This window comes from Brachyhypopomus gauderio, unplaced genomic scaffold, assembly GCF_052324685.1.
Source record: "Brachyhypopomus gauderio isolate BG-103 unplaced genomic scaffold, BGAUD_0.2 sc142, whole genome shotgun sequence".
NCBI classification, from domain to species: Eukaryota; Metazoa; Chordata; class Actinopteri; order Gymnotiformes; family Hypopomidae; genus Brachyhypopomus; species Brachyhypopomus gauderio.
The window spans coordinates 64,831-87,719 of NW_027506963.1; the positions used below are offsets into that span (position 1 = coordinate 64,831).

The 22,889-nt window shown below is 43.5% G+C and overlaps 3 protein-coding genes and 1 long non-coding RNA gene across 5 annotated transcripts; 2 read left to right on the plus strand and 2 right to left on the minus strand.

The window, feature by feature from the left end:
* Nucleotides 1–292: 292 nt before the first annotated feature.
* LOC143500369 (uncharacterized) lies at nucleotides 293–1,154 on the minus strand. Its single transcript, XR_013126765.1, has 3 exons — nucleotides 841–1,154; nucleotides 528–659; nucleotides 293–409 (listed from the first exon to the last, which is right to left on the minus strand). It is a non-coding gene; the product is annotated as an uncharacterized LOC143500369 (long non-coding RNA).
* Nucleotides 1,155–1,456: 302 nt separating this feature from the next.
* Nucleotides 1,457–9,311, minus strand: LOC143500346 (ribonuclease inhibitor-like). Of its 2 annotated transcripts, XR_013126759.1 has the most exons (3): nucleotides 8,727–9,311; nucleotides 6,423–6,599; nucleotides 1,457–2,427 (listed from the first exon to the last, which is right to left on the minus strand). XR_013126759.1 is itself a non-coding variant. In XM_076994459.1 (2 exons), exons 1-2 carry the CDS (start codon nucleotides 6,638–6,640, stop codon nucleotides 2,247–2,249), a joined length of 399 nt encoding a protein of 132 aa, XP_076850574.1. In that variant the 5' UTR covers nucleotides 6,641–7,095; the 3' UTR covers nucleotides 1,457–2,246. The 2 variants fall into 2 exon arrangements, 1 of the variants encoding a protein (XP_076850574.1); XM_076994459.1 differs by lacking the exon at nucleotides 8,727–9,311 and having other exon boundaries at nucleotides 6,423–7,095.
* Nucleotides 9,312–12,811: 3,500 nt separating this feature from the next.
* LOC143500356 (eukaryotic translation initiation factor 4 gamma 1-like) lies at nucleotides 12,812–19,046 on the plus strand. Its single transcript, XM_076994470.1, has 9 exons — nucleotides 12,812–13,027; nucleotides 13,281–13,347; nucleotides 13,462–13,763; nucleotides 14,436–14,816; nucleotides 15,506–15,643; nucleotides 15,804–16,037; nucleotides 16,146–16,250; nucleotides 16,532–16,739; nucleotides 19,039–19,046. The coding sequence occupies exons 1-9, from the start codon at nucleotides 12,812–12,814 to the stop codon at nucleotides 19,044–19,046; spliced, it is 1,659 nt and encodes a 552-aa protein (XP_076850585.1).
* An 18-nt stretch (nucleotides 19,047–19,064) lies between these two features.
* Nucleotides 19,065–21,546, plus strand: LOC143500357 (cyclin-dependent kinase 5 activator 1-like). Its single transcript, XM_076994471.1, has 4 exons — nucleotides 19,065–19,104; nucleotides 19,390–19,428; nucleotides 19,731–19,743; nucleotides 21,030–21,546. Exons 1-4 carry the CDS (start codon nucleotides 19,065–19,067, stop codon nucleotides 21,544–21,546), a joined length of 609 nt encoding a protein of 202 aa, XP_076850586.1.
* The last annotated feature ends 1,343 nt before the right edge of the window (nucleotides 21,547–22,889 follow it).

Below are 22,889 nucleotides of genomic sequence, written 5' to 3' on the forward strand. Positions count from 1 at the left end.
GGCCGTCGGGTTCCTAGTGTTAAGGGGAGGAGCATGCGTGGAATTACACACAAACAGTTGACAACACGCTAGGACACAACACACACGCAAAGACTAGACAAACAAAACGGTGTATAAACAACGAACGGAACGGGACCCGCACGTGCGCGCTCGGTAAGACAGTGACGCGCCGCTCGGGTTCGCAGTCGCCCCCCCACATTAAACACAAGACGACAGGGGAGCGAGCGAGCTGTGCAGGGTGTTGCTGGTGGAGACATTGTGTGTTGGTGTTACGGTTGTTTCCTAGTGTGGCATTTGAACTCACCTTTTTACACCTTGTCACAGAGCACATAGACCTCAGTCTTTCCTGTACAGGGACCTTGAACAACATTTAGCTTGCTGATCTTCAGTTCTGCAGTCGTTGTAGCTTCTACACACATGCACCCACACACAAACACACACACACACATACACAACATCTTAGTATTTTAAAGCTGATATCTGAGATCTGAAGTATGTTTGTGTAGTAACATGGTGAAACGCCATACTCTTGTCTTATGTAGGGTTGGACACGAGGGGACTGAGCTAGACTCTGTCCCCATCCTCACGCTCCAGCTCACACTGAAAACACAGCCACACCACGTTCATGTCCATGTCTTCAATGCTCTTTGAGTGACCAGCTGCAGAGAGAGAGAGAGAGAGAGAGAGAGAGAGAATACAAACACAAAAATGTATCAGAAAACTAAATCTTATGGCAGATTTGCTAGTACACTTGCACAGTCAGCATATATGGTTACACTAGTTACACTTTACTATAGTTACATTACAAAGCATTACAAAGAATGAGGCTGCAATTCTCACATCCTCCTGCGGTCTCGAGGGCACAGCATCCAGGTCGGGATCATCCTGCAACTTCAAGCACTGAGATGGTTGAGACGGACCTGCCTGTCTGATTCTCTTACCTGCTTCTTCCTGCCACATTCCAACTGCCTTCCAGTTAGCCCAAAACCTACGTCCACCTTTCCTGTATACTTGTTTGTCCCCTTCAGCCAGTCTCTCCCTTAGCATTCTTAATTGCTCCATGTAAATGACCCCTTGGCTGGAAAACCAAAATCTGAAAAGCACTGTTATCTGCCTGTCATTGCTCTGCAGATCCATCAGCTGTTTCTGTGTACAACTGATACATCACACACACACACACACACACACACACACACACACACACACACACACACACACACACACACACACACACACACACACACACACACAAACACCCCAAACTACTTTAATGTTTGTGTGTGTGTGTGTGTGTGTGTGTGTGTGTGTGTTGTGTGTGTTTGTGTGTGTGTGTGTGTGTGTGTGTGTGTGTGTGTGTGTGTGTGTGTGTGATAGAAAAAACTGACGCATCAGTTGTACACAGAAACAGCTGATGGGTCAGCAGAGGAATGACAGATAACATAGTGCTTTCCGTCTCTGCACATTGCTCTGATGCAGGTTACAATAAACACACATACAAAAGTACATGAATACATACTGAATCACACTATTCAAAGTCCTTCTGCTAATCAGAATGACATGTACATAAATCTTTACTAACCACCCCAAACTACTTTATTTTCTGTGTGTGTGTGCGCATGAGAGCATGCGCGCGCACGCGTGTGTGTGTGTGTGTGTGTGTGTGTGTGTGTGTGTGTGTGTGACAGAAAGAGAATTCAAAAGGGACAGAGAAAGAGTGATAATGTTTGTGTGAGAGTAAGTGTGTGTGTGACGCAGGATGTCGATGTGACAAAGATACAGAGTTACAGTTACAGTGATAGTGAAAGATCTTGAGAGAAATATATAATAGAAAATGCTATACTGTGCGTGAGAGAAAAAGACAGATATAGACTGTAAATATGTGTGTGTGTGTGTGTGTGTGTGTGTGTGTGTGTGTGTGTGTGTGTGTGTCTGCATAGACATGTGTGTGCATAAAAAGCTAGTACATCAGTAACTCACTTTAGTTTCTGCAGTTTACATTATGGATCCTCCAATAGAGCAAAGAACTGCTTTACTCCCGAGTCTCCTGGTTTATTGTAATCCAGATTAAGCCCTCTAAGGTGTGACGAGGGACTTGACCTTAGAGCTCAAGTTAGAGCAGCAAGTTAGAACAGAATACGTCAGCTAGTTAGACTGCAGAGAGAAGGAGATAAACTCCTGTGTGTGTGTGTGTGTGTGTGTGTGTGTGTGTGTGTGTGTGTGTGTGTGTGTGTGTGTGTGTCAGTATCTCACTCTAGTTTCTCCAGTTTACATAATGGATCTTCCAGTAGAGCAGACAGCTGCATAACTCCTGAGTCTCCTGGTTTGTTGTGGTTCAGATTCATCTCTCTCAGGTATGATGAGGGATTTGACCTCAGAGCTGAAGCTAGAGCAGCACAACCTTCCTGTGTAATACTGCAGTTATACAATCTGAAAGAAAGAAGACTCACACTTACAGCTCAACACACAAAACACACACACACACACACACACTCACACACACACACACACACACTCACACACACACACACACACCTATGCATGCATGCACACAAAATGTCTCTCCGACACACACACAAACTTACTTGGAATAAAGTTCCAACACTATTAACTCAACTCCCACAACAAATGTTATTTATATAGAGAGATTATGTTTATATAAAGAGAGCTTCTGTGTGATACAGTAATAATGATACAGTAATACTGTATCATTACAGTATTACTGTATCATTATTACTGTATCACACAGAAGCAGTAATAATGTACATACAGTAATAATGTACTAATACAGTAATGTGTGTCTGTGTATCTGGCTAATAAAGTAATAATGTGTGTGTCTGTGCATCTGATTAATACAGTATTAATTTGTGTATGTATGTATGTGTGTGTGTGTGTGTGTGTGTGACTGTGTGTGTGTGACTAATACAGTAAAAATGTGAGAGATCAAAAGGGCTGGAGAAAAACTGATGTTATGGAAGAGTTTTCCAGATTCAGTTTCCAATTTCCAATCTTTAATCTGAGGCTTAGGAATCACCTATTTAATCAATCCTTCAGTTAATTTACTGCAAATGAAGGTGTACAACGTGGCCATCCATTCGTATAGTCTTCTGGTAATCTGAGATGTTGATGCTGTTATACGGCCACGTCACGTGTTCAGTGTAGATTGTGATGAAGATTTGAGTTGCATGCAGAAGCTCAGTGAGCCCTCATGACTGTTGTCACCTCCAGGTCCCTCCTTTTAGTTGTGCTGCAATAGATACGCCTGCCAGAGCCACATGCTAATCACTGGCACTGGTACAACCTGCTGGGCCAGACAATGGAGGATGAATTTTTGAGTCTTGTTCTTCTCATGGTTTCTTCTTAATCCCCACCTAAGTTGATTTTCCTTGACACTGTCACCCCTAGCTTGATCATCAGGGATCTGATTTGTAAATGTGCTTTGTGACAACATGTGTTGATGAATCGGATGTGGGCTATGGCCGATGCCCTGACAAAAGCTCGCCCTCATGACATGCAGCATCTGCTCCTGAAACCGTAGCAGAACGTTGAACCTTAAGAGGGGACCGGCTTTGTCTTTGTATTTGATGAATGAATAAAAGTGTTGTGATCTTATTGCATTTTAATCACAAAAGAGGGGATTGAAGGAATAATTTATCTTCCTCTGTCTGCTGTAACTCTGAACATTATGTCCCCTAATGCTCTCTTGGCGCATTTCCACTAGGGCCTGCTTGGCGCGGTACGGTTCGATTCGCGACGGTTTGTGAGTGTTAGCATTAGTACCAGGTACCAGTTTGCCGGTACCTTCAGGTACTTTTTTTGTACCTACTCGCTCGAGGTTCTAACCGTTCCAAAGCGGTACAGTTCTGTGACGTGGAGGAACAGCATGACACTGATTGGCCAGGGAGTGTCGTCACAGGTTGCGTCACAGGAGAGCGATTCCTCCGCTATCGACTCCTCAGCCATTTTTAAAACCCAAAAGCGATTACCGGGCGGTGAAGGACCATAGCGGACGCAGCGGAGCAAACCGCAAAGACTGGAAATGGTTCCAGCAAATGGATGCCATATACGGTCACCGGCCAGCCAGTAACGGAAGAGAAAACGTGCTGGACACGGCAATGTCGGTGCTGGAGGCCACGGAGAATGGTGAGTGTATTGTGATTTCACAGTTTTACTAGGCTCGTAAAAGATGTAATATGAACGTAATATGAACGCATCTATTGTAAACGCAGGAATTTAGAGCTGTGTTTGAAGTTAATGTTACCACCACAGTCACTACTGTACAATAGCTAGCTCTTAGCCACAGCGTGGAGCCTTGCTAGTTGCTAGTTAGCTGTAGCCATAAACAAAGCATGAGCAGCGATGACGTGCTACACATTTTGTGCAGTTACGATATATTGTTGTTGCTTTCACGGGAATGCTTGTGTTTAATATTTGTTTCTTTTTTACGTTCAAGATTCCCCTTCCACTGACGAGGCGAGCGCCTCTTTGGAACCTCCCGCCTCCCCCGCATCATCCGTGTCATACACGGAACCAGCGGTCTCTACACCGGCTGGATCTCAAACGCCTGTCCGGCGGCCCAATACAGGTGAGGAACACAAAAAACATGTGAAGCACCGGAGTAGCATGAGTACCGAGTGCATTTCAGTTTTACTAATCAACTCCCATTACCCTCTTTTTTGTCAAGGCAAGCGAAAAAGGACCCAGACGGACTTGGATATCGGCGCACATCTTCTGGAGATGCAGGCACAGGATGTGCGGATGCACGAGCATTGATTGTCGAGCCGTGATTGTAGCGAGGCCCGGGAACAAGAAGCCGAGCTGAGGAGAGCGGAGTTGGCAGAAAATGTTTCCTTCAACTGGGCTTTCCTTGGGGTGCTTGGCGAACTTGTGAACACCATGCGAGACAGACGCCAGTAAAAGCACACAAAATGTTGCTTGTAGTACAATAAATATTTATTTCATATAAAGCTATACGTTATTTTTTGGTAATTTGCTTTTTGCACTTTTTTAACTATAACTATATTATTTACATATTTTGTACTTTAAATATCTATATTTCATAATAAATTTTGATTTCATTTGATTGTATGACTGATGCTTTTTATGCAGGGTGTGTTCAGCCTGTTTGAGTAATACCAAATTATTACCAATAATTAGAGTAACCACATACAATAATGAAGATAAAGATAAATAAGATACAATAATGGTATGTGTTAAGGGGCATCGACCGGTGACCGGTCGCATACAAATGATGTCACGACACTACAACCCGCGCGCCAACAGCGACTCCACCCACATTGTGGTGGTCCACCATTGTAATGGAAACGCAACGCGACCGTACCGTTCCGTTGCGAATCGATCCGTATCGAACTGTACCGCTTCAAGCAGGCCCTAGTGGAAATGCGCCATCTGTGACCCCTGACACCCTTTTCACACCTCTCTCCCCTCGCTTCACACCCCCCCCCCCCCCTTTCACACCTTTTCCCTCCTCCTGTGCGTTCTGAGTGTGTGTACCAAGAACTGGCTCAGCATTTCTCCTCAAGGTGCTGCGCTTGATGCACACGTATGAATCATGTTTCCCCTCCACACAGGCTTATCAAGAACAATGCATTTGCTTCCATATATGGTAGAATATATCACCTTTGTTAGACTAGCCTTCTTGAGCCCACCCTGTTGCTTGCATGCACAGGGCTGGTCTGTGTATGTATGAATGAGGGGAGCGCCCTCTCATTTTTGAACATTTGGGTACAGCTGGCCTGTGTGAATAAACCTCTCTTCTTTAAGAGTAGTTTGTTCCTCATTTGTTCCGAGAGCTCTCAGCCACACACTTCTCTGCAGCGTGTTACTATCTATTAAGGATTTATAGTGGTGTTCCTCCATGACCCTCCGCTCATTTGCTGAACACAAGAAAAGGGCTTTCTACTGAGAAACAAAACTTTTACAACCTGTATCTTGTTTAGTTCCTCATTGTACTTATATCCCTGTTTGTAACTCTTCTTACCCCATGGTTCTAGCCCTGAAATAACTTGTTACTATTCCTAGTGTGTACTCGTTTTTGTTACTATTCCCGGTCTGTATTTGTTGTTGTTACTATTCCTGGTCTGTATTTGTTGTTGTTACTAATCCCAGTCTGTATTCCTGGTCTATTGTATCCCTGATTGTGCTTCATTACTTGTGCCCCACTCTAGTCTTGTTAAGGCAGTTACTCGGTTTTCCCTGTGTGTTAGTATTTTGATTCCGTTCAGTCCCTGCACCTGTTCAGTCCCTCTGTTTCTTCATGCCCTGACCACCTTGTGTGTCTAAACCCAGTTTGGGTTTCTCCCACAGTTGCTAATAAACCCAACTTCTCTCAGTAATTGTGTCTGCCTCCTACGCTCGTCTACCCACAGTCTGTGTGTGTATGTTTGTGTGTGTCAGTAACTCACTCTAGTTTCTCCAGTTTACAGTGTAGATCCTTCAGTAAAGCAGAGAGCTGCTTCACTCCTGAGTCGAATAGTTTATTGTGGGTCAGATTCAGCTCTCTCAAGTGTGATGAAGGGTTTGACGTCAGAGCTGAAGACAGAGCAGCGCAGCCATCCTCTGAAATATTGCAGTCAGACGGCCTGCAGACAGAAGGAGATAAAACACACCTACAGCTGCACATAACAAATGCATCTCACACACAAGGTCTTTCACATTTCAGAATACACACTCTCAGAAATGAAGCTGCACCAGTCTAATCACCCCAAACACATATGCTGTGTGTGTGTGTTTATTAGAGAGGGATGCTGCGATGTGTGTGTGCACGTGTGTGTGTATAAATAGAGAGTGAGAAAGAAGGGAGTGTGTGTAAGTGATTAATGTGTATGTGTTCTGATAAATACACTGATAATATGGGTGTTTCAGAGATAGAAAAAGGGTAATAGCAATTATTTGTGTGTATGTGAAAGAGAGACACACACTATTTTAAAGTGTGTATTTATAAGCACATATATAAAGCATATGTATACATATACTTTTGCATATTTGCCAAATCCGTTACTTTAGTTATCCTTTACTTTAGTTATCTCTCATGCTCTTAACATTTTTATGGTGCTTTGACACTTGTATTCATTTCATACCAATAAAGATACTTTGAACTACTAAGACTGAGAGAAAATTGAGTGAAACATTGTGTGTCTTTGTGTGTGTGAGTGAGTGAGAGAGAGAGAGAGAAAAACAGAGAGAGATTGTGTGTATGCATGTATGAAAAAACAGTAAGTCAGTAACTCACAGCCTTCCTGTGTTGCAGCTAGATAACCTGCAGAGAGAAGGAGAACAACTCCCCCCATGCACTACAACACACACATACACACCACATACTAAATGTCACTTCTACATAAACACAACCAAACACTAACACCCACATACACACACTCAGAAGTTAAGCTGTACAACTCTACATTTTTTAGTGGCGCTGAGGCTGATTGTTTTGGGGAACAGTAAGAAATCTTCAGTTGGAAACTTCTTCAGATTTCTTGTCAGAATTCAGTGGACCCCTCACTTTGACCAGTCCTATATGTCTAGCAATGGTTTTACTTAGAGACATTAATTCATGCTGACACTGATTGTACTGTCATGATACGGGGGCCCCCTGCCTGCTGCCTCCGTCCACAGCGGCAGTAGTTTATGTTGTTCTGTTGCTGTTGCATTGTGTTTGTGCCTCAGGTGGGTGGGGACCATTATAATCCCCAGCACCTGAGGGCCATTTGTTCATCTATATATAGCTTGTCTTTGTACCAGTACTGCTGGTTATTGTTTCCTTAATTCGGATCATGTCACGGGTTTTTTTGTGCACCTTATTCATTAAATTCCTCCTTTTCCTCAAGAGTTTTGTTTATTCTTAGTCATTAGAAACACTGCACATGTCATGTTCACTTCCTGTTCATAAATCTCACAATGTTAATGTTAATCAAGGAGCACCCCAGGGATCAGTTTTTGGCCATTTCCATGTAATTATCTATATGTTACACCTTGGTCAAATTAGTCATAAATATGGTCTTCACGTCCACTGTTATGCTGATGACCACTACCCTAGCACCCCTTGCTATGCTCTCCTATATTCAAGATCTTAAAATGTAGATGAGCATTAATTACCTGACTATCCTTACAAAACTGTGGTTCTAGTCACTGGTCCTAAGTTCATAATTTCCAGACTTCATGGTGCCACGATCTTCTTCTACCCCTGCTATATTGCTAGACTTGGGCTCATAGCCAGCCACCACCACACTGACGCTCTGGTTCATGCTTAATCATGTCCAATCTTGATTATATTAAGTTATTATATCTTGATAACTCTCTTTCTCCTGAAACTCAAAACTTTGTTTGGCAAACCAAAACAAACTGGTCTGCTCACTTTAGTATGTCTGCTACGTTACACTGGTTATCTATCTCACAATGCATTCAGTTTAGATTTATTTTCACACACACACACACACACACACACACACACACACACACACACACACACACACACACACTCACACACACACACTCACACACACACACACACACACACACACACTCACAACACACACACACACACACACACACACACACACACACACACACACACACACACACACACACACACACACACACACATCTTGGTGAAGCGTACTTACTGGCCATGGCCTCCACTAGACACAGCCAAATGAAAACATGAGCATAGTATTAAAAATGCGTCCACAACACTGTTGTCATTAACGTACCCTTTACCACCTTGTGTTACAATCTGAAGATGAGGTTTTGGTCAGCCTTTTCTCATAATATCCACTTTTTCGTTGAATGGCCGTCTTGAAAATGGTTGTTATCCTGCGATTCCATGCTTTCCGCTTGTAAAACCTCACGCTAGTGCTGGCTAGCAGCTGCTAACTAGCTAGCACACGAGCTAAAAGCTCACGAGACAGCAACCACTACGCACGAGGACCAGCGAGCAGTGTTGCCAACTCCTCAGTAAGGAAAGTAGCTATTGGTTGTCCTTAAAGTTGCTAGAAGTCGCTAAATGACGTCACCACTTAATTTGCATAATACATGTTTTTGAAGTTGTAAAGGAATAACGTTGGGAGAGAAAATGAGTAAAAAAACACCCTAAATATGTTAGAACTACAAATGAACAACATCTGTTGCCTTTGAAATAGGCAGTCACTTCTCAAAAGAACATGGCTTTAATGTTTTGTATAAATAATTTTTACGTAAATTACAACGATTTTTTGCTGTGTTGTTAAATGTTAGTATAAGAGTAGCAGTTAGCAGGATTGAATGAGGTGAAGAATGGCTGAGACTGGGTGAGTTAAATGCAGTGATTTCTTTTCGTGTCTCACTGAAGACTAAAGCATTTATATTTACATCCCGCTCTGTAAATACGGGGCGGGGCGTCAGCGGCAGCTTTGGGCATGCGCAGTTCATTTGCAGTGTGGACGTGGAGACTGCACTGAGTGTTGTGGGGCGGGGCTCACGGCAGCACCCGCCCCAGAGGACAGCAACTGAAGAGCGTGTGTGTTCAGAGTCTCCAAAAGTCGCTAGATTTGTCGCTAGTCGCTTTTTACTACAAAAAGTCTCTAGAGGGTCTGAAAAATTGCTAAATATAGCGACAAAGTCGTTAAGTTGACAACACTGCCAGTGAGAATACCCTGAGACCATTGGACAAGCCCCCACCATTCTAATTCGAAATATGATTGGTTGATAAAACAGCCCCCTTGTTTTATATCCGTTACCATAGCACCCCTTGTTTTATTAGCATGATGTCACAAAGCGGCAACTGTATATAAACTCGTGCTGAGAGTCATTTGCGGTATACAGACAGAGGAGAGCAGTACGCGGTCTTGGACATAGTTACAAGATTTATTTACCACAGCATATAGACTTCAGCTACGCAGATTGCTGCAGAGGTATGTATGTCTTTTGGACTTTTAGCGCTAAGGATTTCTGACGTTCCTTTGACTTTAATTATAGGGCTTGAAAAGCCCTATATTGTTATTCCTTTTCTCCAAATTTCTGCAATTAATGCGGCCCGAACCGCTTAACGTACAGACTCCGTTCGAACTGCGTTTCGAAGGTCTCGGCTCTGTGTGGTGTGCTATCCGTTTTTGGAGTCGATTAGAGTTATAGATTTTAATAGAATTGAGTTTAAAATGAAAAATGGCCCTATTAAAATGAATGGTGGAATGTTCAGAATTTCAAATCATCACTGCCAGTTAGAGTGTGAGCTGGCATAAAAAATGATCAAAACGTTCTTGGATAAACTGCTGTAAAATCCTTACACCTTGACCTAGAAGCTCCATTTAAATTTTAAATGGGAGAGAAACTTGTCCTTTCTGGCACGCCGAGATATCTAATCATTTGATGAATTAGTTTTAGAGTTATGAGCATTTGTTTGGCACTAGACACAGAAAACTGCCCCATTGGCCCCCATATAAATATATCAGAATCAGAATCAGCTTTGTTGAGATTTTTGTGTGTTTTTAACTTGTCATAAATCAGTCATTTTTGGGTCAAACCACACCAAAATATATCAAAATCATCAGCAAGGGGTCCTCTCTCACACAATCTCTTCGGTGAAGCGATAGGTTAAATGGGTCCCGAACTACGACCGTTTGATCGGAGGGTGCAAATCACATAAAACAAGGCTTCTCCACTCAGAGTGGCAGAGACAGAGTGTCAGTTATTTTTGAATGTCTCTCCCCCTCCCCCACACACGCACGCGCACACACATGCATCTCTCATACCCACTACACACAGTCACACACATATACACCACACAGACACACACACATACATACATGCAGATGGGGTAGATGGAGCAGAGGGGCAGATGGAACAGAGGGGCAGATGGGGCAGATGGAGAAGAGGGGCAGATGGAGCAGAGGGGCAGATGGAGCAGAGGGGCAGATGGGGCAAAGGGGCAGATGAGGGAGATGGGCAAATGGGGCAGATAGAGCAGAGGGGCAGATGAGGGAGAGGGGCAAATGGGGCAGACAGAGCAGAGGGGCAGATGGGGCAGATGAGGGAGAGGGGCAAATGGGGCAGATGGAGCAGAGGGGCTGATGGGGCAGATGGAGTAGAGGGGGCCGATGGAGCAGAGGGTCAAATGGGGCAAATGGAACAGAGGGGCAGATGAGGGAGAGGGGCAAATGGGGCAGATAGAGCAGAGGGGCAGATGGAGCAGAGGGGGCACACCTTTTCAAGCCCTATAGTATTTCCTTCAGGAAATGCAAGTCTAGTTTACCTCAAAGATTGAACTCTAAGCCGGTATGCTTGATTTACAATGAAAGCCTGTCAGTGTTAAAAGAATATAACAATTGGAGGCACCATGTTGAGAAACACCAAGCTTTTGGGACAGCATTGCCTGAAGGGACAGAGGAGAGGGCAACTAAGGTGCAGAGCCTGCTAGCTTCTTATAACAGGAGCTGTTCCACATTACTAAAGACATTTACAGCACAAGAGAGGCCACAGCCGCCTCACTGCGAGTGTCATGAAATTTAGCAAAGAAAAAATGACCCTTCACTGATTCTGAAACTGTCAGAGACTGCATGTTTGTAATATTAGACGAGGTAATCCACGACGATAAAATCAAAGCCAGTGTGACATCTGCAGTCAAAAGCGTGCACACAGCACAGTTGTGTGTATGTGCGCTTCTGTGATGCGTTTTCACGAGGAGCTGTCTACAGGGTTTTGAGACTGCTCGGGCGCAAAAGATGGCTCATTATTTTAACTCAACAAATTCTCTGTAGTGTAACATGGAGAGTATATTTCTTCAATTTTGTGGTTTAGTGCCATATGTTCATATTAATGTGCTGTCATTCATATTTTAGCGTGGTCACTGTTAATTGATTTAAGTGCAAAACCTCTGACTTTAAAACATTTCAGTAATAAACCAGAACTCGCAGATGATGAACTCTCAACAGCAGCTGCAGTTCCCCATCTCCGAGGACGCTGCCTACTTCCTTCCAGCTGGACAGGTAATGCTAATGATAGTGTTCAACGTGAATTTAAAAACACCTTGTTACCTTTCCAAGCTGAAATGATTAGTGTGCGTGTGTCGTAGTACTACCCTCAGTACGTGTCCTTGGCCCAGCAGTTCCCTGTGGTCTATCTTGACTGGAGCTCTGCATACGGTGAGGAGAGGCTCTTAACTCAACATAGATTTTGTTAAATGTTAAATGGCCAGTGTAAATGAAGGAGAAAAAAAATGGGGTGGAGCCTAAGGTGTTATCTGATTGTGCCTTGTTTTCTCCAGGTGAGCCGTATTATTACCCTACGCAGGCCCAGTACCTTTCTTCAGGGCCAACTACACCCATCATATTGAGCTCTGCCCTGCAGCAGCAGGCCCCACCCCCTCAGTATGCCCCGCCCCAGCAGTTCCCTGTAGCCAATGAGCCCACGGGTTTCTACTATGGCACCTATCTTGACTGGAGCTCTGCGTACGGTGAGGAGAGGCTCTTAACTCAACATAGATTTTGTTAAATGTTAAATGGCCAGTGTAAATGAAGGAGAAAAAAAATGGGGTGGAGCCTAAGGTTTTATCTGATTGTGCCTTGTTTTCTCCAGGTGAGCCGTATTATTACCCTACGCAGGCCCAGTACCTTTCTTCAGGGCCAACTACACCCATCATACTGAGCTCTGCCCTGCAGCAGCAGGCCCCACCCCCTCAGTATGCCCCGCCCCAGCAGTTCCCTGTAGCCAATGAGCCCACGGGTTTCTACTATGGCACCTATGCTGACTGGAGCTCTGCATACGGTGAGGAGAGGCTCTTAACTCAACATAGATTTTGTTAAATGTTAAATGGCCAGTGTAAATGAAGGAGAAAAAAAGACTTCCTTTCCCTCTCCACATTGGGGTGGAGCCTAAGGTGTTATCTGATTGTGCCTTGTTTCCTCCAGGTGTGCCGTATTACCCTACGCAGGACCAGTACCAGTCTTCAGGGCCCATCATATTGAGCTCTGCCCTGCAGCAGCAGGCCCCACCCCCTCAGTATGCCCTGCCCCAACAGCGCAGGAGAGAGTGCCAGCAGGTGAGGAGCTGGAAAGGTTGCCTGCTTGAACCTGGTCTCACTCCCAAAAACCATGTCCCACAGATTAGAATACCAGAACCCAAACAGGGTGGATGTGATGTCACGGAAGAGATTATGTCCGGGGCAAGAAACGCATCTACGCCCACACCCATTCAGCTGAGCTCAATACGAAAGGCCTATGTATATGCTTACATTACGTTAAAATGTTTGTAATTGCTCCAAATTTGACAATGTTCCCCACTCTTTTCCTCAGACTGTGGTCGCAGTGCAGACCGATGATGAAAGCACGCCACCTACAGCTACTGTAGTGATTCCACCCGGTAAGTGTGTTTTCTTAATGTTATTATATCATGTTTTTGTATTTTATTAACTTGGAAACCGAATTGAAATTGCACCTTGTTCAGATGACCATGGGAAACCTGTGTCTATGCCAGCAGCTGCCTCAACCCCCCCGCCTCCATCTAAGGTGCCCGAGCTGGTGGTTCCTTCAAAACTGACAACGGAGCCTAACCTGTCCCAGGGTCTCCAACTGGCCTCACCACTGAGCACAGTGCCTGTTGGACAAGACTCCGATTTCGGAGCGTCTGCCTCCCCGCCACCTCCTCTGACGGACCTTCCTCCAGCAGACATCCCTGCTCTTGAGCCCAAGATGGGTGAGAGTATGGATGCGCCATTGGTATCGGAAGCAGTGCCCCAAGCAGAGAAGGAGCCTGTTGAGGCCCCTTTGGAGCCAGAGGTATGTGCTACTTCTGCTGATGGGCCGAAAGCTGAAAACATCTACATTTGGCAAATGTCTATCCAAAGCCAAAATTGCAGTCGCTGCCATTGCTATTCGACCAGTTTCCATAGTTGAACATGTACAAGGGGTAATGTCATGTCAGAGTTGGAGGAAATTCAGACAAAGAGCGCAATCCTCACTAATATTTAAGGCAGATATAGTGGGGATGTATACAACTCTATTGTTTTTGAAGAAATTGTTTTTGGGACAGTCTCTGTTTGCATTAATGAGTCTTAAGAGACTCTGTCATACAGGAGAGAAACCTGTTGAATTAGCATTTTTTGACTTTGCCAAAACTATTTTTCCAGATATATTTGTCATCTTTGAAGTTTTCTTAAAAATATTTAAAAGTCTCGTCTCGTTATCGTGAACCCAATATCATGTCTCGTCTTTTGAGATGAGTGCCACACTTTGGACACTCCTGCTTTAAAGGCACATGTAAATGGACATTCTACATTGTAGAGCATCATGGGATTTGCTCTAGAGTCTAGATTGTTTACTAGCCATGCTGGTGTTGTTGGTTTATGCTAGTTTCACTTGGAGCTGTTGGTTACACCCTTAGTGTGAATTATAGGGGACTTAGTTGAGCTGATTGTCTTAATTAAGATTGCCCCCCCACCCCCCCTCCAGCCTCCAGTTTCGAGGTCCTCACAGTGCCAGCGCAAAAGTCCACGCAAGATCATCACCAGTGTCTCATTCAGCAACGACATCCAGCTGAACAAGGCGGAGAAGGCGTGGAGGCCCTCAATGAAGAAGGTGCGCGCCCACAAGGCTGAAGCTGACGAGGAGAACCTGGAGGTGGCCAAGACCCTGGACCTGCTGCGACGTGTGCGCAGCATCCTGAACAAGCTCACGCCACAGATGTTCCAGCCACTGATGAAGCAGCTGACGGAGCTGAGCATGGACACGGAGGAGCGGCTCAAGGGAGTCGTCGATCTCGTATATGAGAAGGCCATCTCTGAGCCCAAGTTCTCCGTGACTTATGCTAAATTGTGTCGCTGCCTGATGATGGTGAGTGTGCACATGCCCACGCGCGAATGGCCAGTTCCACATGTGACCTCTATCTTGTCCCATGTGTTTCTGCAGCTAAACTGCACCAATGGGACTGAGGAGTTCAGGAGGTTGTTCATGTTTTGTTTATTGTTAAAGCTGGACACTGTAATGCATGCATTTCACCAAGTGTTCAGAAACAGCAACTGCCCTCCCAAGACTTCTGATTGGTCAGAAAGGGAGGAATGAACTGCTTTGATCTGTGTCCTCTGTCCGTGCTGTGCAATTACTGGCCAAGGACACAGAATAATGAAAGAGCATAATTTAGCAGAGTGTCTGAAGAGATCTATCTATCTATATATCTATCTATCTATCTATCTATCTATCTATCTATCTATCTATCTATCTATCTATCTATCTATCTATCTATCTATCTATCTATCTATCTGTCTGTCTGTACGTCTGACTGACTGACTGACTGTCTGACTGATGCCAATGTACATAAATTAACAAAAGGCAACTTTTTCTTATCTGTGATGGCAGTTAAAGTAGTATGTGTTGAGCAGTGATATTTCAAGCTTATCCTAAATTTGCACACAGGTCAGAAAGCAAAATTTGCACCCTGGCTACATTCATCTGTGTTAATGTTGCTAGTCATGAAAAAACCTCTTATTCACTTGTGCTTGTTGCTTGCTCTTCATGGTACCCAGCTGAAAGTGCCCACCTCTGATAAGTCAGGAGGCACAGTGAATTTTGGAAGGCTGCTGCTCAATTGCTGCCAGAAGGAGTTTGCGAAGGACAAGGACAGCAACGAGCGCAAGCAGAAGGAGCTGGAAGCCGCATCAGAGGTGCGACAGTCTCACCATCTTGATAGTGCACCTTCCCTCCAAGTGCACATCATTGGATGTGTATTGTTAGAGTGAAGTCCAGTCGTTTTAGTCGTGTTAAATGTGCCGTATATCCGGGCCTCGTCTCGTGTTAACGCCAACCCCCGATATTTCCCGCCAGGATGAGGAGCGTCAGCGCCTGATCGAGGAGCTGGACGCCATGAAGGACGAGGCCCGCCACCGTTCCCTCGGTAACATCAAGTTTATCGGGGAGCTGTTTAAGGTGGAGATGCTGTCGGAGCTTATATTGCATGACTGTATAGTCAAGCTGCTCCAGAAGAGCCACAGCGAGGAAAGACTAGAGTGTCTCTGCATCCTACTCTCCACCATTGGCAAGGACATCGAGAAGGCCAAGGTATCATGCGCTTATGTTCCTCCTACCTGGCTGTTAACTCTTGGCGGTAGTTTTTACCAGGCAGTAGCCACACGCATGCTAACGAGAGTCTTGTTTTTGACTAATCAGCCCAAAATGGACCACTATTGCAGCTACATAAGCAAAATAATAAACGCGAGGAAGTCCTCATTGAGGATCCGCTGCAAACTGCAAGATGTCCTGGACCTCAGACAGGTAAGTGTTACACACCCATCCGTTGGACTTCTTCAGTGTCTCTACAAATGTTTCCTTGCTTTCATTAATTTATACTCGAATGCTTACTGTACAAGTATAGTTTATAGAACAGCCGTTGACCAGCTTCAGTATTTGAGTGTGGAGGTTTCATTGCTAGTCATGCAGAGGTGGTTGGACTGCTTTCCTTTTGCAGGTTTGCTTTTCTTAATTGCCCATCCTGACAAGGTGGCTGCCGTGTTGAATGCATTTTGAAAGCGCTCCTCTCTTTCCAACTACGGTAGAATAACTGGGTGCCCCGGAGGGGTGACCAGGGCCCCAAGACCATCGTCGAGATCCACAAAGAGGCAAACTTGGAGGAGCAGAGGGAGCAGATCAAGGTACCTGAGCAGCTCCTGTCTAAAAAGGACTCCAGTCGGGCGTGTTGGTCGCGACGGGGCCCACCCGTCCGGAGGCCGCATCACCCAACATCAGGAAGATGCCTGGAATTCGGTGCCCATCATTACCAAGACCAGGGTCCCGGCGGGTCCTTTAAAAGGCTTAAATAAAAGATTTTTAAGGTCTTTAAATGTATTGAATTACATTCTTTTTTGAAGAGTGGCATTAAATTTCATCTAAGGGGAGTGAAAAAGCTATTAATGTCCAAAAAGACAAAAAATATTTTCAATTCTACTTCTACAGCGCAAGTCTCAGTCTAACCACACAGTAAAAAAGAAGCATGGTTGGACTAGTATAACACGGCTAAATCAGCCACAGTTTCATTTCAAATTCAATTCAAATACCAATTAAAACAGTAGTATTTTGAACCCGTGACTGTTCTTCTATAAAAACATTCACATACACACAGTAGCGCCATTCACTCTAGTTCTCTTGCCAAGTGCATGTGTGCCATGTCTTGCTATTTGTTATCCATCTTAAAATCAATTTATTTACTTAAAAAACCAAGGGCTAATGCAGGAATACCCTCAACTTGGTGATGTCGCCTTAAAGATTATCCTACCTTTTGCTTCGACATATTTGTAGAAATATTGCCATATTTGAGGCAAGGTTCTCAAAAATGACCATTCAAAAGTAAATACTGCAATCGTGCACAAATGATTTGATGATTTGAGGCTGTGTTTATCAGACATTGTGCTAATAATTTGCAAGGCAAAGCAGGTCTCACATTAACATGGACTACCTGAAAGCTTTGGAGGGGCCCAGCTTGAGAATTCATGTTTTTGCCATGGTAATGGTCTTAATTTTTATTCTTGGAGGTCTTAAGTCATTAAATTTGTAGGTCAACAATGTGCAGATACTCTGCAAGACGCGGCCCATCCACATTGCCTGCAGGACATAAGAATTTGGCTGTCCAATAATTTTTAAAAATGGAATGATGGCCAAACAGAGGCTATTTTATTTTTATTTTTTTATCCAGACAGTGTTACACCAAATGCTAAACATCTGGAGCCTTTATTAATAAATACTCAGAGCTACGTAAGGAATCTCGGCGTTCTCTTTGATTCCACACTTACATTTGATAAACAGATAGTACCAGTTTTTATCAGCTAAGGAAAATCTCTAAGCTCAAATCTATTTTAACTTTTAAAGATATGGAAACAGTTGTTCATGCTTTTATTACATCATGGCTTGATTACTGTAATTCTCTGTATTTGGGTATCAACCAATCAGCTCTGTCACGCCTTCAGCTTGTTCAAAATGCAGCAGCTAGGCTCCTGACTGGAACTAAGAAAAGGGAGCATATTTCTCCAGTGTTGGCCTCCCTACATTGGCTGCCTGTTAAGTTCAAATTAAATTTAAGTTAACCTTACAAATTCATGTTTGACTGAATATGCCCTCTTAAAGTATGTAGGCATACCGTACTATTTTCATGTTTAACTGAATAAACCATTGAACACGAGTAGCCTACATTTTATTGAGCATGTTTTTTTTCTTCAAGTATCAAAGTAGAACAGCTTTCTCAAGCAGTCATTGATGCATTTTGGAAACAGGAGATCCTCTGTATTAAGAACCCTTATCTCAAAAATGGACTTTTAATCATTACTTGGGTAGCACGCATATTCCGAATGAGCCATTTTAATCTAGATTAATTAAGATTAGTTTCAAGATTTCAGTGAGATTAATCTAGATTTAAAAAATTAATCTATGGCCACCCCTAATTTTAAATAAAGAAAATATTGTCATTTTCAGAGCAAGATAGCCCATAGTCGTCTGACAAAAAGACAGAAAACTATCATTTAAAATTGGGTGAATGCTATTGTCTAATTGCTTGTTTTGACATTGTATTATTTCAGACCTAGTAGAATTAACCCTGCCAAGGCTGAAATTTCAGGATCTCCAGGACATCACCTCTCCTTCGTGCCAGAAATTACAGAGCAATTATCCATCTTTTATTATTCAAATGCATCAATAATCAATATCAATGCATACATCAAATCATTGAGGATGCAGCTCTAGCACTAATATGCCTAAAACTACGAGGATTTTCGAAAGGCAAAGCAGATACTGACTAGCTCATTTTATATGTGTTTCATGAGCATTTTACACATATTTTTTCGTGCTAAAGAATAAATGTGTTAGCGGTACGTATAATGCAATGGCCAATTCACTGAATCCTGCTAAAGAGTAAACTAAAATATATATTGAATCACACTTGCTGCAAACTTCGTTTTGATGTTCATTATATTCATTATATTTGTTGTAATGAAACATACTTGCACATTGTGTTAGAATTTGCGTATATGTGCAATATTTGTATACATGTGTTATCTGTGTAATTCTTATTCTTAAGAGTCCTAGACTTCTTGACGGTCAGTAATGGTAGTCCAGGGCTGTGGTGATACAGCCATAGCAGGGGGTAATTTGGGGTGGTAAGAGGGGCCAGGGCAGTGGGTTGATCCTTCATCCATTTCATCTTCCCCCTGCTGTTACCTCATTATTTATTATTATTTATTAGCTATTATTGGAACTAATAAGAAGCCAGCAACCTGTGATCTTAGTGGACGTGGGGGTTCGTAATTGGAAATAAGTTCTTGGACGTAATCAGGAGCAATGGGGTCATGGCGAGGGTCCTGCCTCAAGAGCACGGTGGTAAATATAGGTGTGTTGCATATCTTTAAAAATCTCTTGATTGTTTTTACAGGGCATGCCTGCCTGCTTGAGGCCATTCCTGCCCCCAACGGTAGGATAGCACTCCACAAGTCTTGCCTACCATTTCTTGTGCGACATGTTCATGGCATTTCATATGGCACCCAAAGGGGGGTCATTAATGATTTGTGATTAATTTTGTAGAAGCATCACCTGTAGAACTGTTACTTTTAGACTCATGCTTCATCTGTGCAAGATGCAACCCTAACAAATCAAACTAACAAAAAAACTGGTCATACCTGAGCATGTTTTGGGCAAGTATTTACACCACATGGGTTAAGAACTCTTCTGGTGTTTCATTTTTCAGATTAAGGTCACTCATGGTGTTCTTTTTAGGTGACCTGGACGTGTTAGTGGGCGAATGCACCTCTCTCCTCATATAAAAACATTGTTTTTCATGTTAACATGTCTTATTCTTTGCCTCTGCCTGCAGATAAACCTATTCCTGATGTCTCATGGAGCCCTCATGCATGTGCTATTTTCTAGCTCCACCCTTTTAGCTGTGCTGCCATAGCTAGATTTGCTGGCGCCTTGCACACTATAGTCCATTAATTTATACTTCTCTGTACTAAGACATGTCTAATGATCTTGTCTCTCCTCTTGATGAGGTAAACCTACTCCTGACATCATGCTGCTACTGAGTCTCAACCTGTTCCAGCTGTTATGGTCCCCCTGCTTCACCCCAACTCCACTGCGCTGGACAGATGTTCCTGTGCCAGATGTTTTTCAGACATACGTACACCCAGCAAATCCTTAATCAGAACACACTGACATGTTGTTCATTCCTTTATCTGTGTGTCTGCACCTCACTTAGAATCTCTCTCCCTGGACTTTTCCATCCCCCTACATCCAGTCTACTGTACCTCCTCTCCTGATAAGGAGAACACCAATCACACATATGGTTTATTATTCTTACCAAATTGTCTTAAGACACATCTATTTTGTTCTGTATTCAACTACACATATTATCATTAAACTTTAGAACTCTTTCCTGATACTTGTGTGTTGTGAATCTGTTCTCCTGGTTCCTGAAGTGTTCACTTAGGGTGACCGGATCAGAGATGGTGAAAAAGAGGCATATAGTTGATATTTATATGAAAAAGCTTTACTGGCCCTTAACAAACACTGCAGAAAAAAAACACTGCCCTTAAAGGCTATTTGAACTCTTTTACATTTAAAATGTGCAAAACACAATTATACATTTCCATGACATTCTGTGCTGTGATAAATCATGTGTGGCTCTTTCTCATCAAGTCAAAGTGTTTGTGTTCTTCTTTTCAATGTTTGTCCTTACAAAATAAAAATGGTAGCCTAAAAAATAAATACAAAATTTAAAAATATTCTTTGTATTGGCACAAAATTAGTCATTTAAAAAATTGTACACTAAGCCTATGGCTGATACTTTTCAGTCCACCTCATATTGGGCGTATTTTTCAGCAGACTGAATCTTTCCCAACAGTTGACGATTACTCATCATACTTCAGTTTTACTATTAGCTTACTATTACATCATACTTCAGTGACATGAGATAAGCATGTTAGGTCTCATTGGTGACCCACATGAGGTGAGGTGATGGGGTGAGGTAACCATCACCCTTCCTCTTCGTCATCGGGCCAAGGTCTCCTTGTTCTCCAGATGTACCATTCTGACGCAAGATCAGTCCATCAGTGCAGACAAGCCTAGTAGTTTTCTTGTGAAGTCCTCCACCAGCGAGCTGCTCACCTGCCTGGGTGAGTTCCTGTGCCGACGTTCCTGTCTGCTGAAGGACCTCTCTGCCCATGAGCCCTTGCAGTGTGTTCGCAGTGTGGACCGCTCCTTGACACTGACAGGATGGCAACAGCAAGGCTTCTTCACTCCAGGCACCGTGGTCTTCCTCTACATGCTGTGTCGTGACATCGTTTCAGCTGAGGTGGCCACCAAGGAGGAGCTGCAGGCCGTGCTGCTCACCGGTTTGTACGTGTCTTTCTCCTTTGACTGTCATGAGATCAGCTACCCAGACAAACCTTTCCTGCTGGAAGAAAATAGAGGGGCCTTTTGGACCCGAGCCCTGGAAATCGTGAACCGGATGAGTGGCAAGATGCTGCATATTAATAACAACCTGCAGTATTTTGGACAGATCTTCAATGACCTCAAGAACAGGGTAGATAATTAAAGCAATAAATAATAAAGTGTTTTTGTTACATTTATTCTTAGTAAAAAATAAACAACAACAAAAAACAGTACCACATCTTAGTCAAGGGATCCATTTGAGAGACCAAGCTCCCAATCAGTGTGGCCAAGGGACTCTGTAAACATTGTTCTGCAGCAACGAATAGAGCTGGAACCACTGCTGTATGTCTCATTATCCCATGAGCAAAGCACACGTGGATCATCATCACTTTTATTTATATAATGCCTGCCCCTAATTATGCTCTGGGTATTCCCAGGTCTTAACATTATTTAATGCCCGTGTACTGCTGCAAAGTTTAGAATATACACTTATACCTCTTGAACTCTGGGCAACTTAGGTAATTAAATCAGTTTTTAATGAATGATAATAAGGAAAGAAGGTAATGTTAATGTCTACCTTCTGCACCTCCAGTCCTGCGTGCCTTGTGCACAGTAAACAAGCTGTACTGCCTCTGCTTGCTTCAGGGATGTTGTGAGGGAAGCGGCCGGCATGCACCCTTCTGGCCACTAGAGGGCCTCATCCCCTGAATACTAGTGGTCTCCATGGATCCATGGATGAAGACATCTCCAAAGCAAGTGCTTTAGCAGAGCCCTTCAAACAGTCCATATCATTACCAGGTATAGTGTGGCCTAAAATGTACATGCAATTACAATTATTCATTTATTATCAAAAACATTTTGTTTATTTGTCATTTGCACAGCAGGTACAGGACATTAGTGCACTGAAAGACTTGTGGCGAGGCACAGGGAAAACTCTCCACATAAAGATTGCACAAACACACACAGAATAAATTAAGTGCTCATTTTGGAAATATTATAAACAACATATAAATATACACAAGACTAAGACAGACAGTTAGGGAGGGACTATGTACAAAAGCTCTCCACTTTAGTCAATGTGAGTGTGATGAGAGAGAAGAAATTGTAAGTACAGCTAGGGTGACCAAACATCCGTATTTACCGGGACATGTCCGTATTTCTCGTCCGGCTTCCCGGGTTTTTTTTTTTAAGTGAGGAAATGTCCTGGTTTTTAAATGACCTTCATCGGGCCATTAATTCTACAGGCACTAGGACCCTGTGCACAGCGCTGCATGACACGCAATCCCTGAGCCTCATCAGTTGAGCCTCTTTGTACTCAACTGGCAGACAGCGGTCCGGATCCGGGAGAGACGGGAGAATTAATTTTAAAGAGTAGTGTTACGTTCACACCCCCCCCCCCCCCCCCCCCCATGCTCAACAACTTTCGTTGGAACTCCCATGGTTTGGAGGGAGCCAACAAACCACAGCACTCACTGCTACTTCTGTGCAATTGATGTGACTGGGATC

What these genes read in the sequence shown, in the direction of transcription:
- LOC143500346 (XM_076994459.1), bottom strand. Translation starts at nt 6,640, where the DNA reads ATGTGCAGCTGTAGGTGTGTTTTATCTCCTTCTGTCTGCAGGCCGTCT. An exon ending in TGTAAACTGGAGAAACTAGA is followed by an intron (nt 2,428 to 6,422) that starts GTGAGTTACTGA and finishes TCTTTCTTTCAG; the next exon opens with ATTGTATAACTGCAGTATTA.
- LOC143500356 (XM_076994470.1), top strand. Translation starts at nt 12,812, where the DNA reads ATGAAGGAGAAAAAAAGACTTCCTTTCCCTCTCCACATTGGGGTGGAG. An exon ending in AGGCCCCTTTGGAGCCAGAG is followed by an intron (nt 13,764 to 14,435) that starts GTATGTGCTACT and finishes CCCCCCCTCCAG; the next exon opens with CCTCCAGTTTCGAGGTCCTC. An exon ending in ATGTCCTGGACCTCAGACAG is followed by an intron (nt 16,251 to 16,531) that starts GTAAGTGTTACA and finishes CAACTACGGTAG; the next exon opens with AATAACTGGGTGCCCCGGAG.
- LOC143500357 (XM_076994471.1), top strand. Translation starts at nt 19,065, where the DNA reads ATGGTAGTCCAGGGCTGTGGTGATACAGCCATAGCAGGGG. An exon ending in TGATACAGCCATAGCAGGGG is followed by an intron (nt 19,105 to 19,389) that starts GTAATTTGGGGT and finishes TTGTTTTTACAG; the next exon opens with GGCATGCCTGCCTGCTTGAG.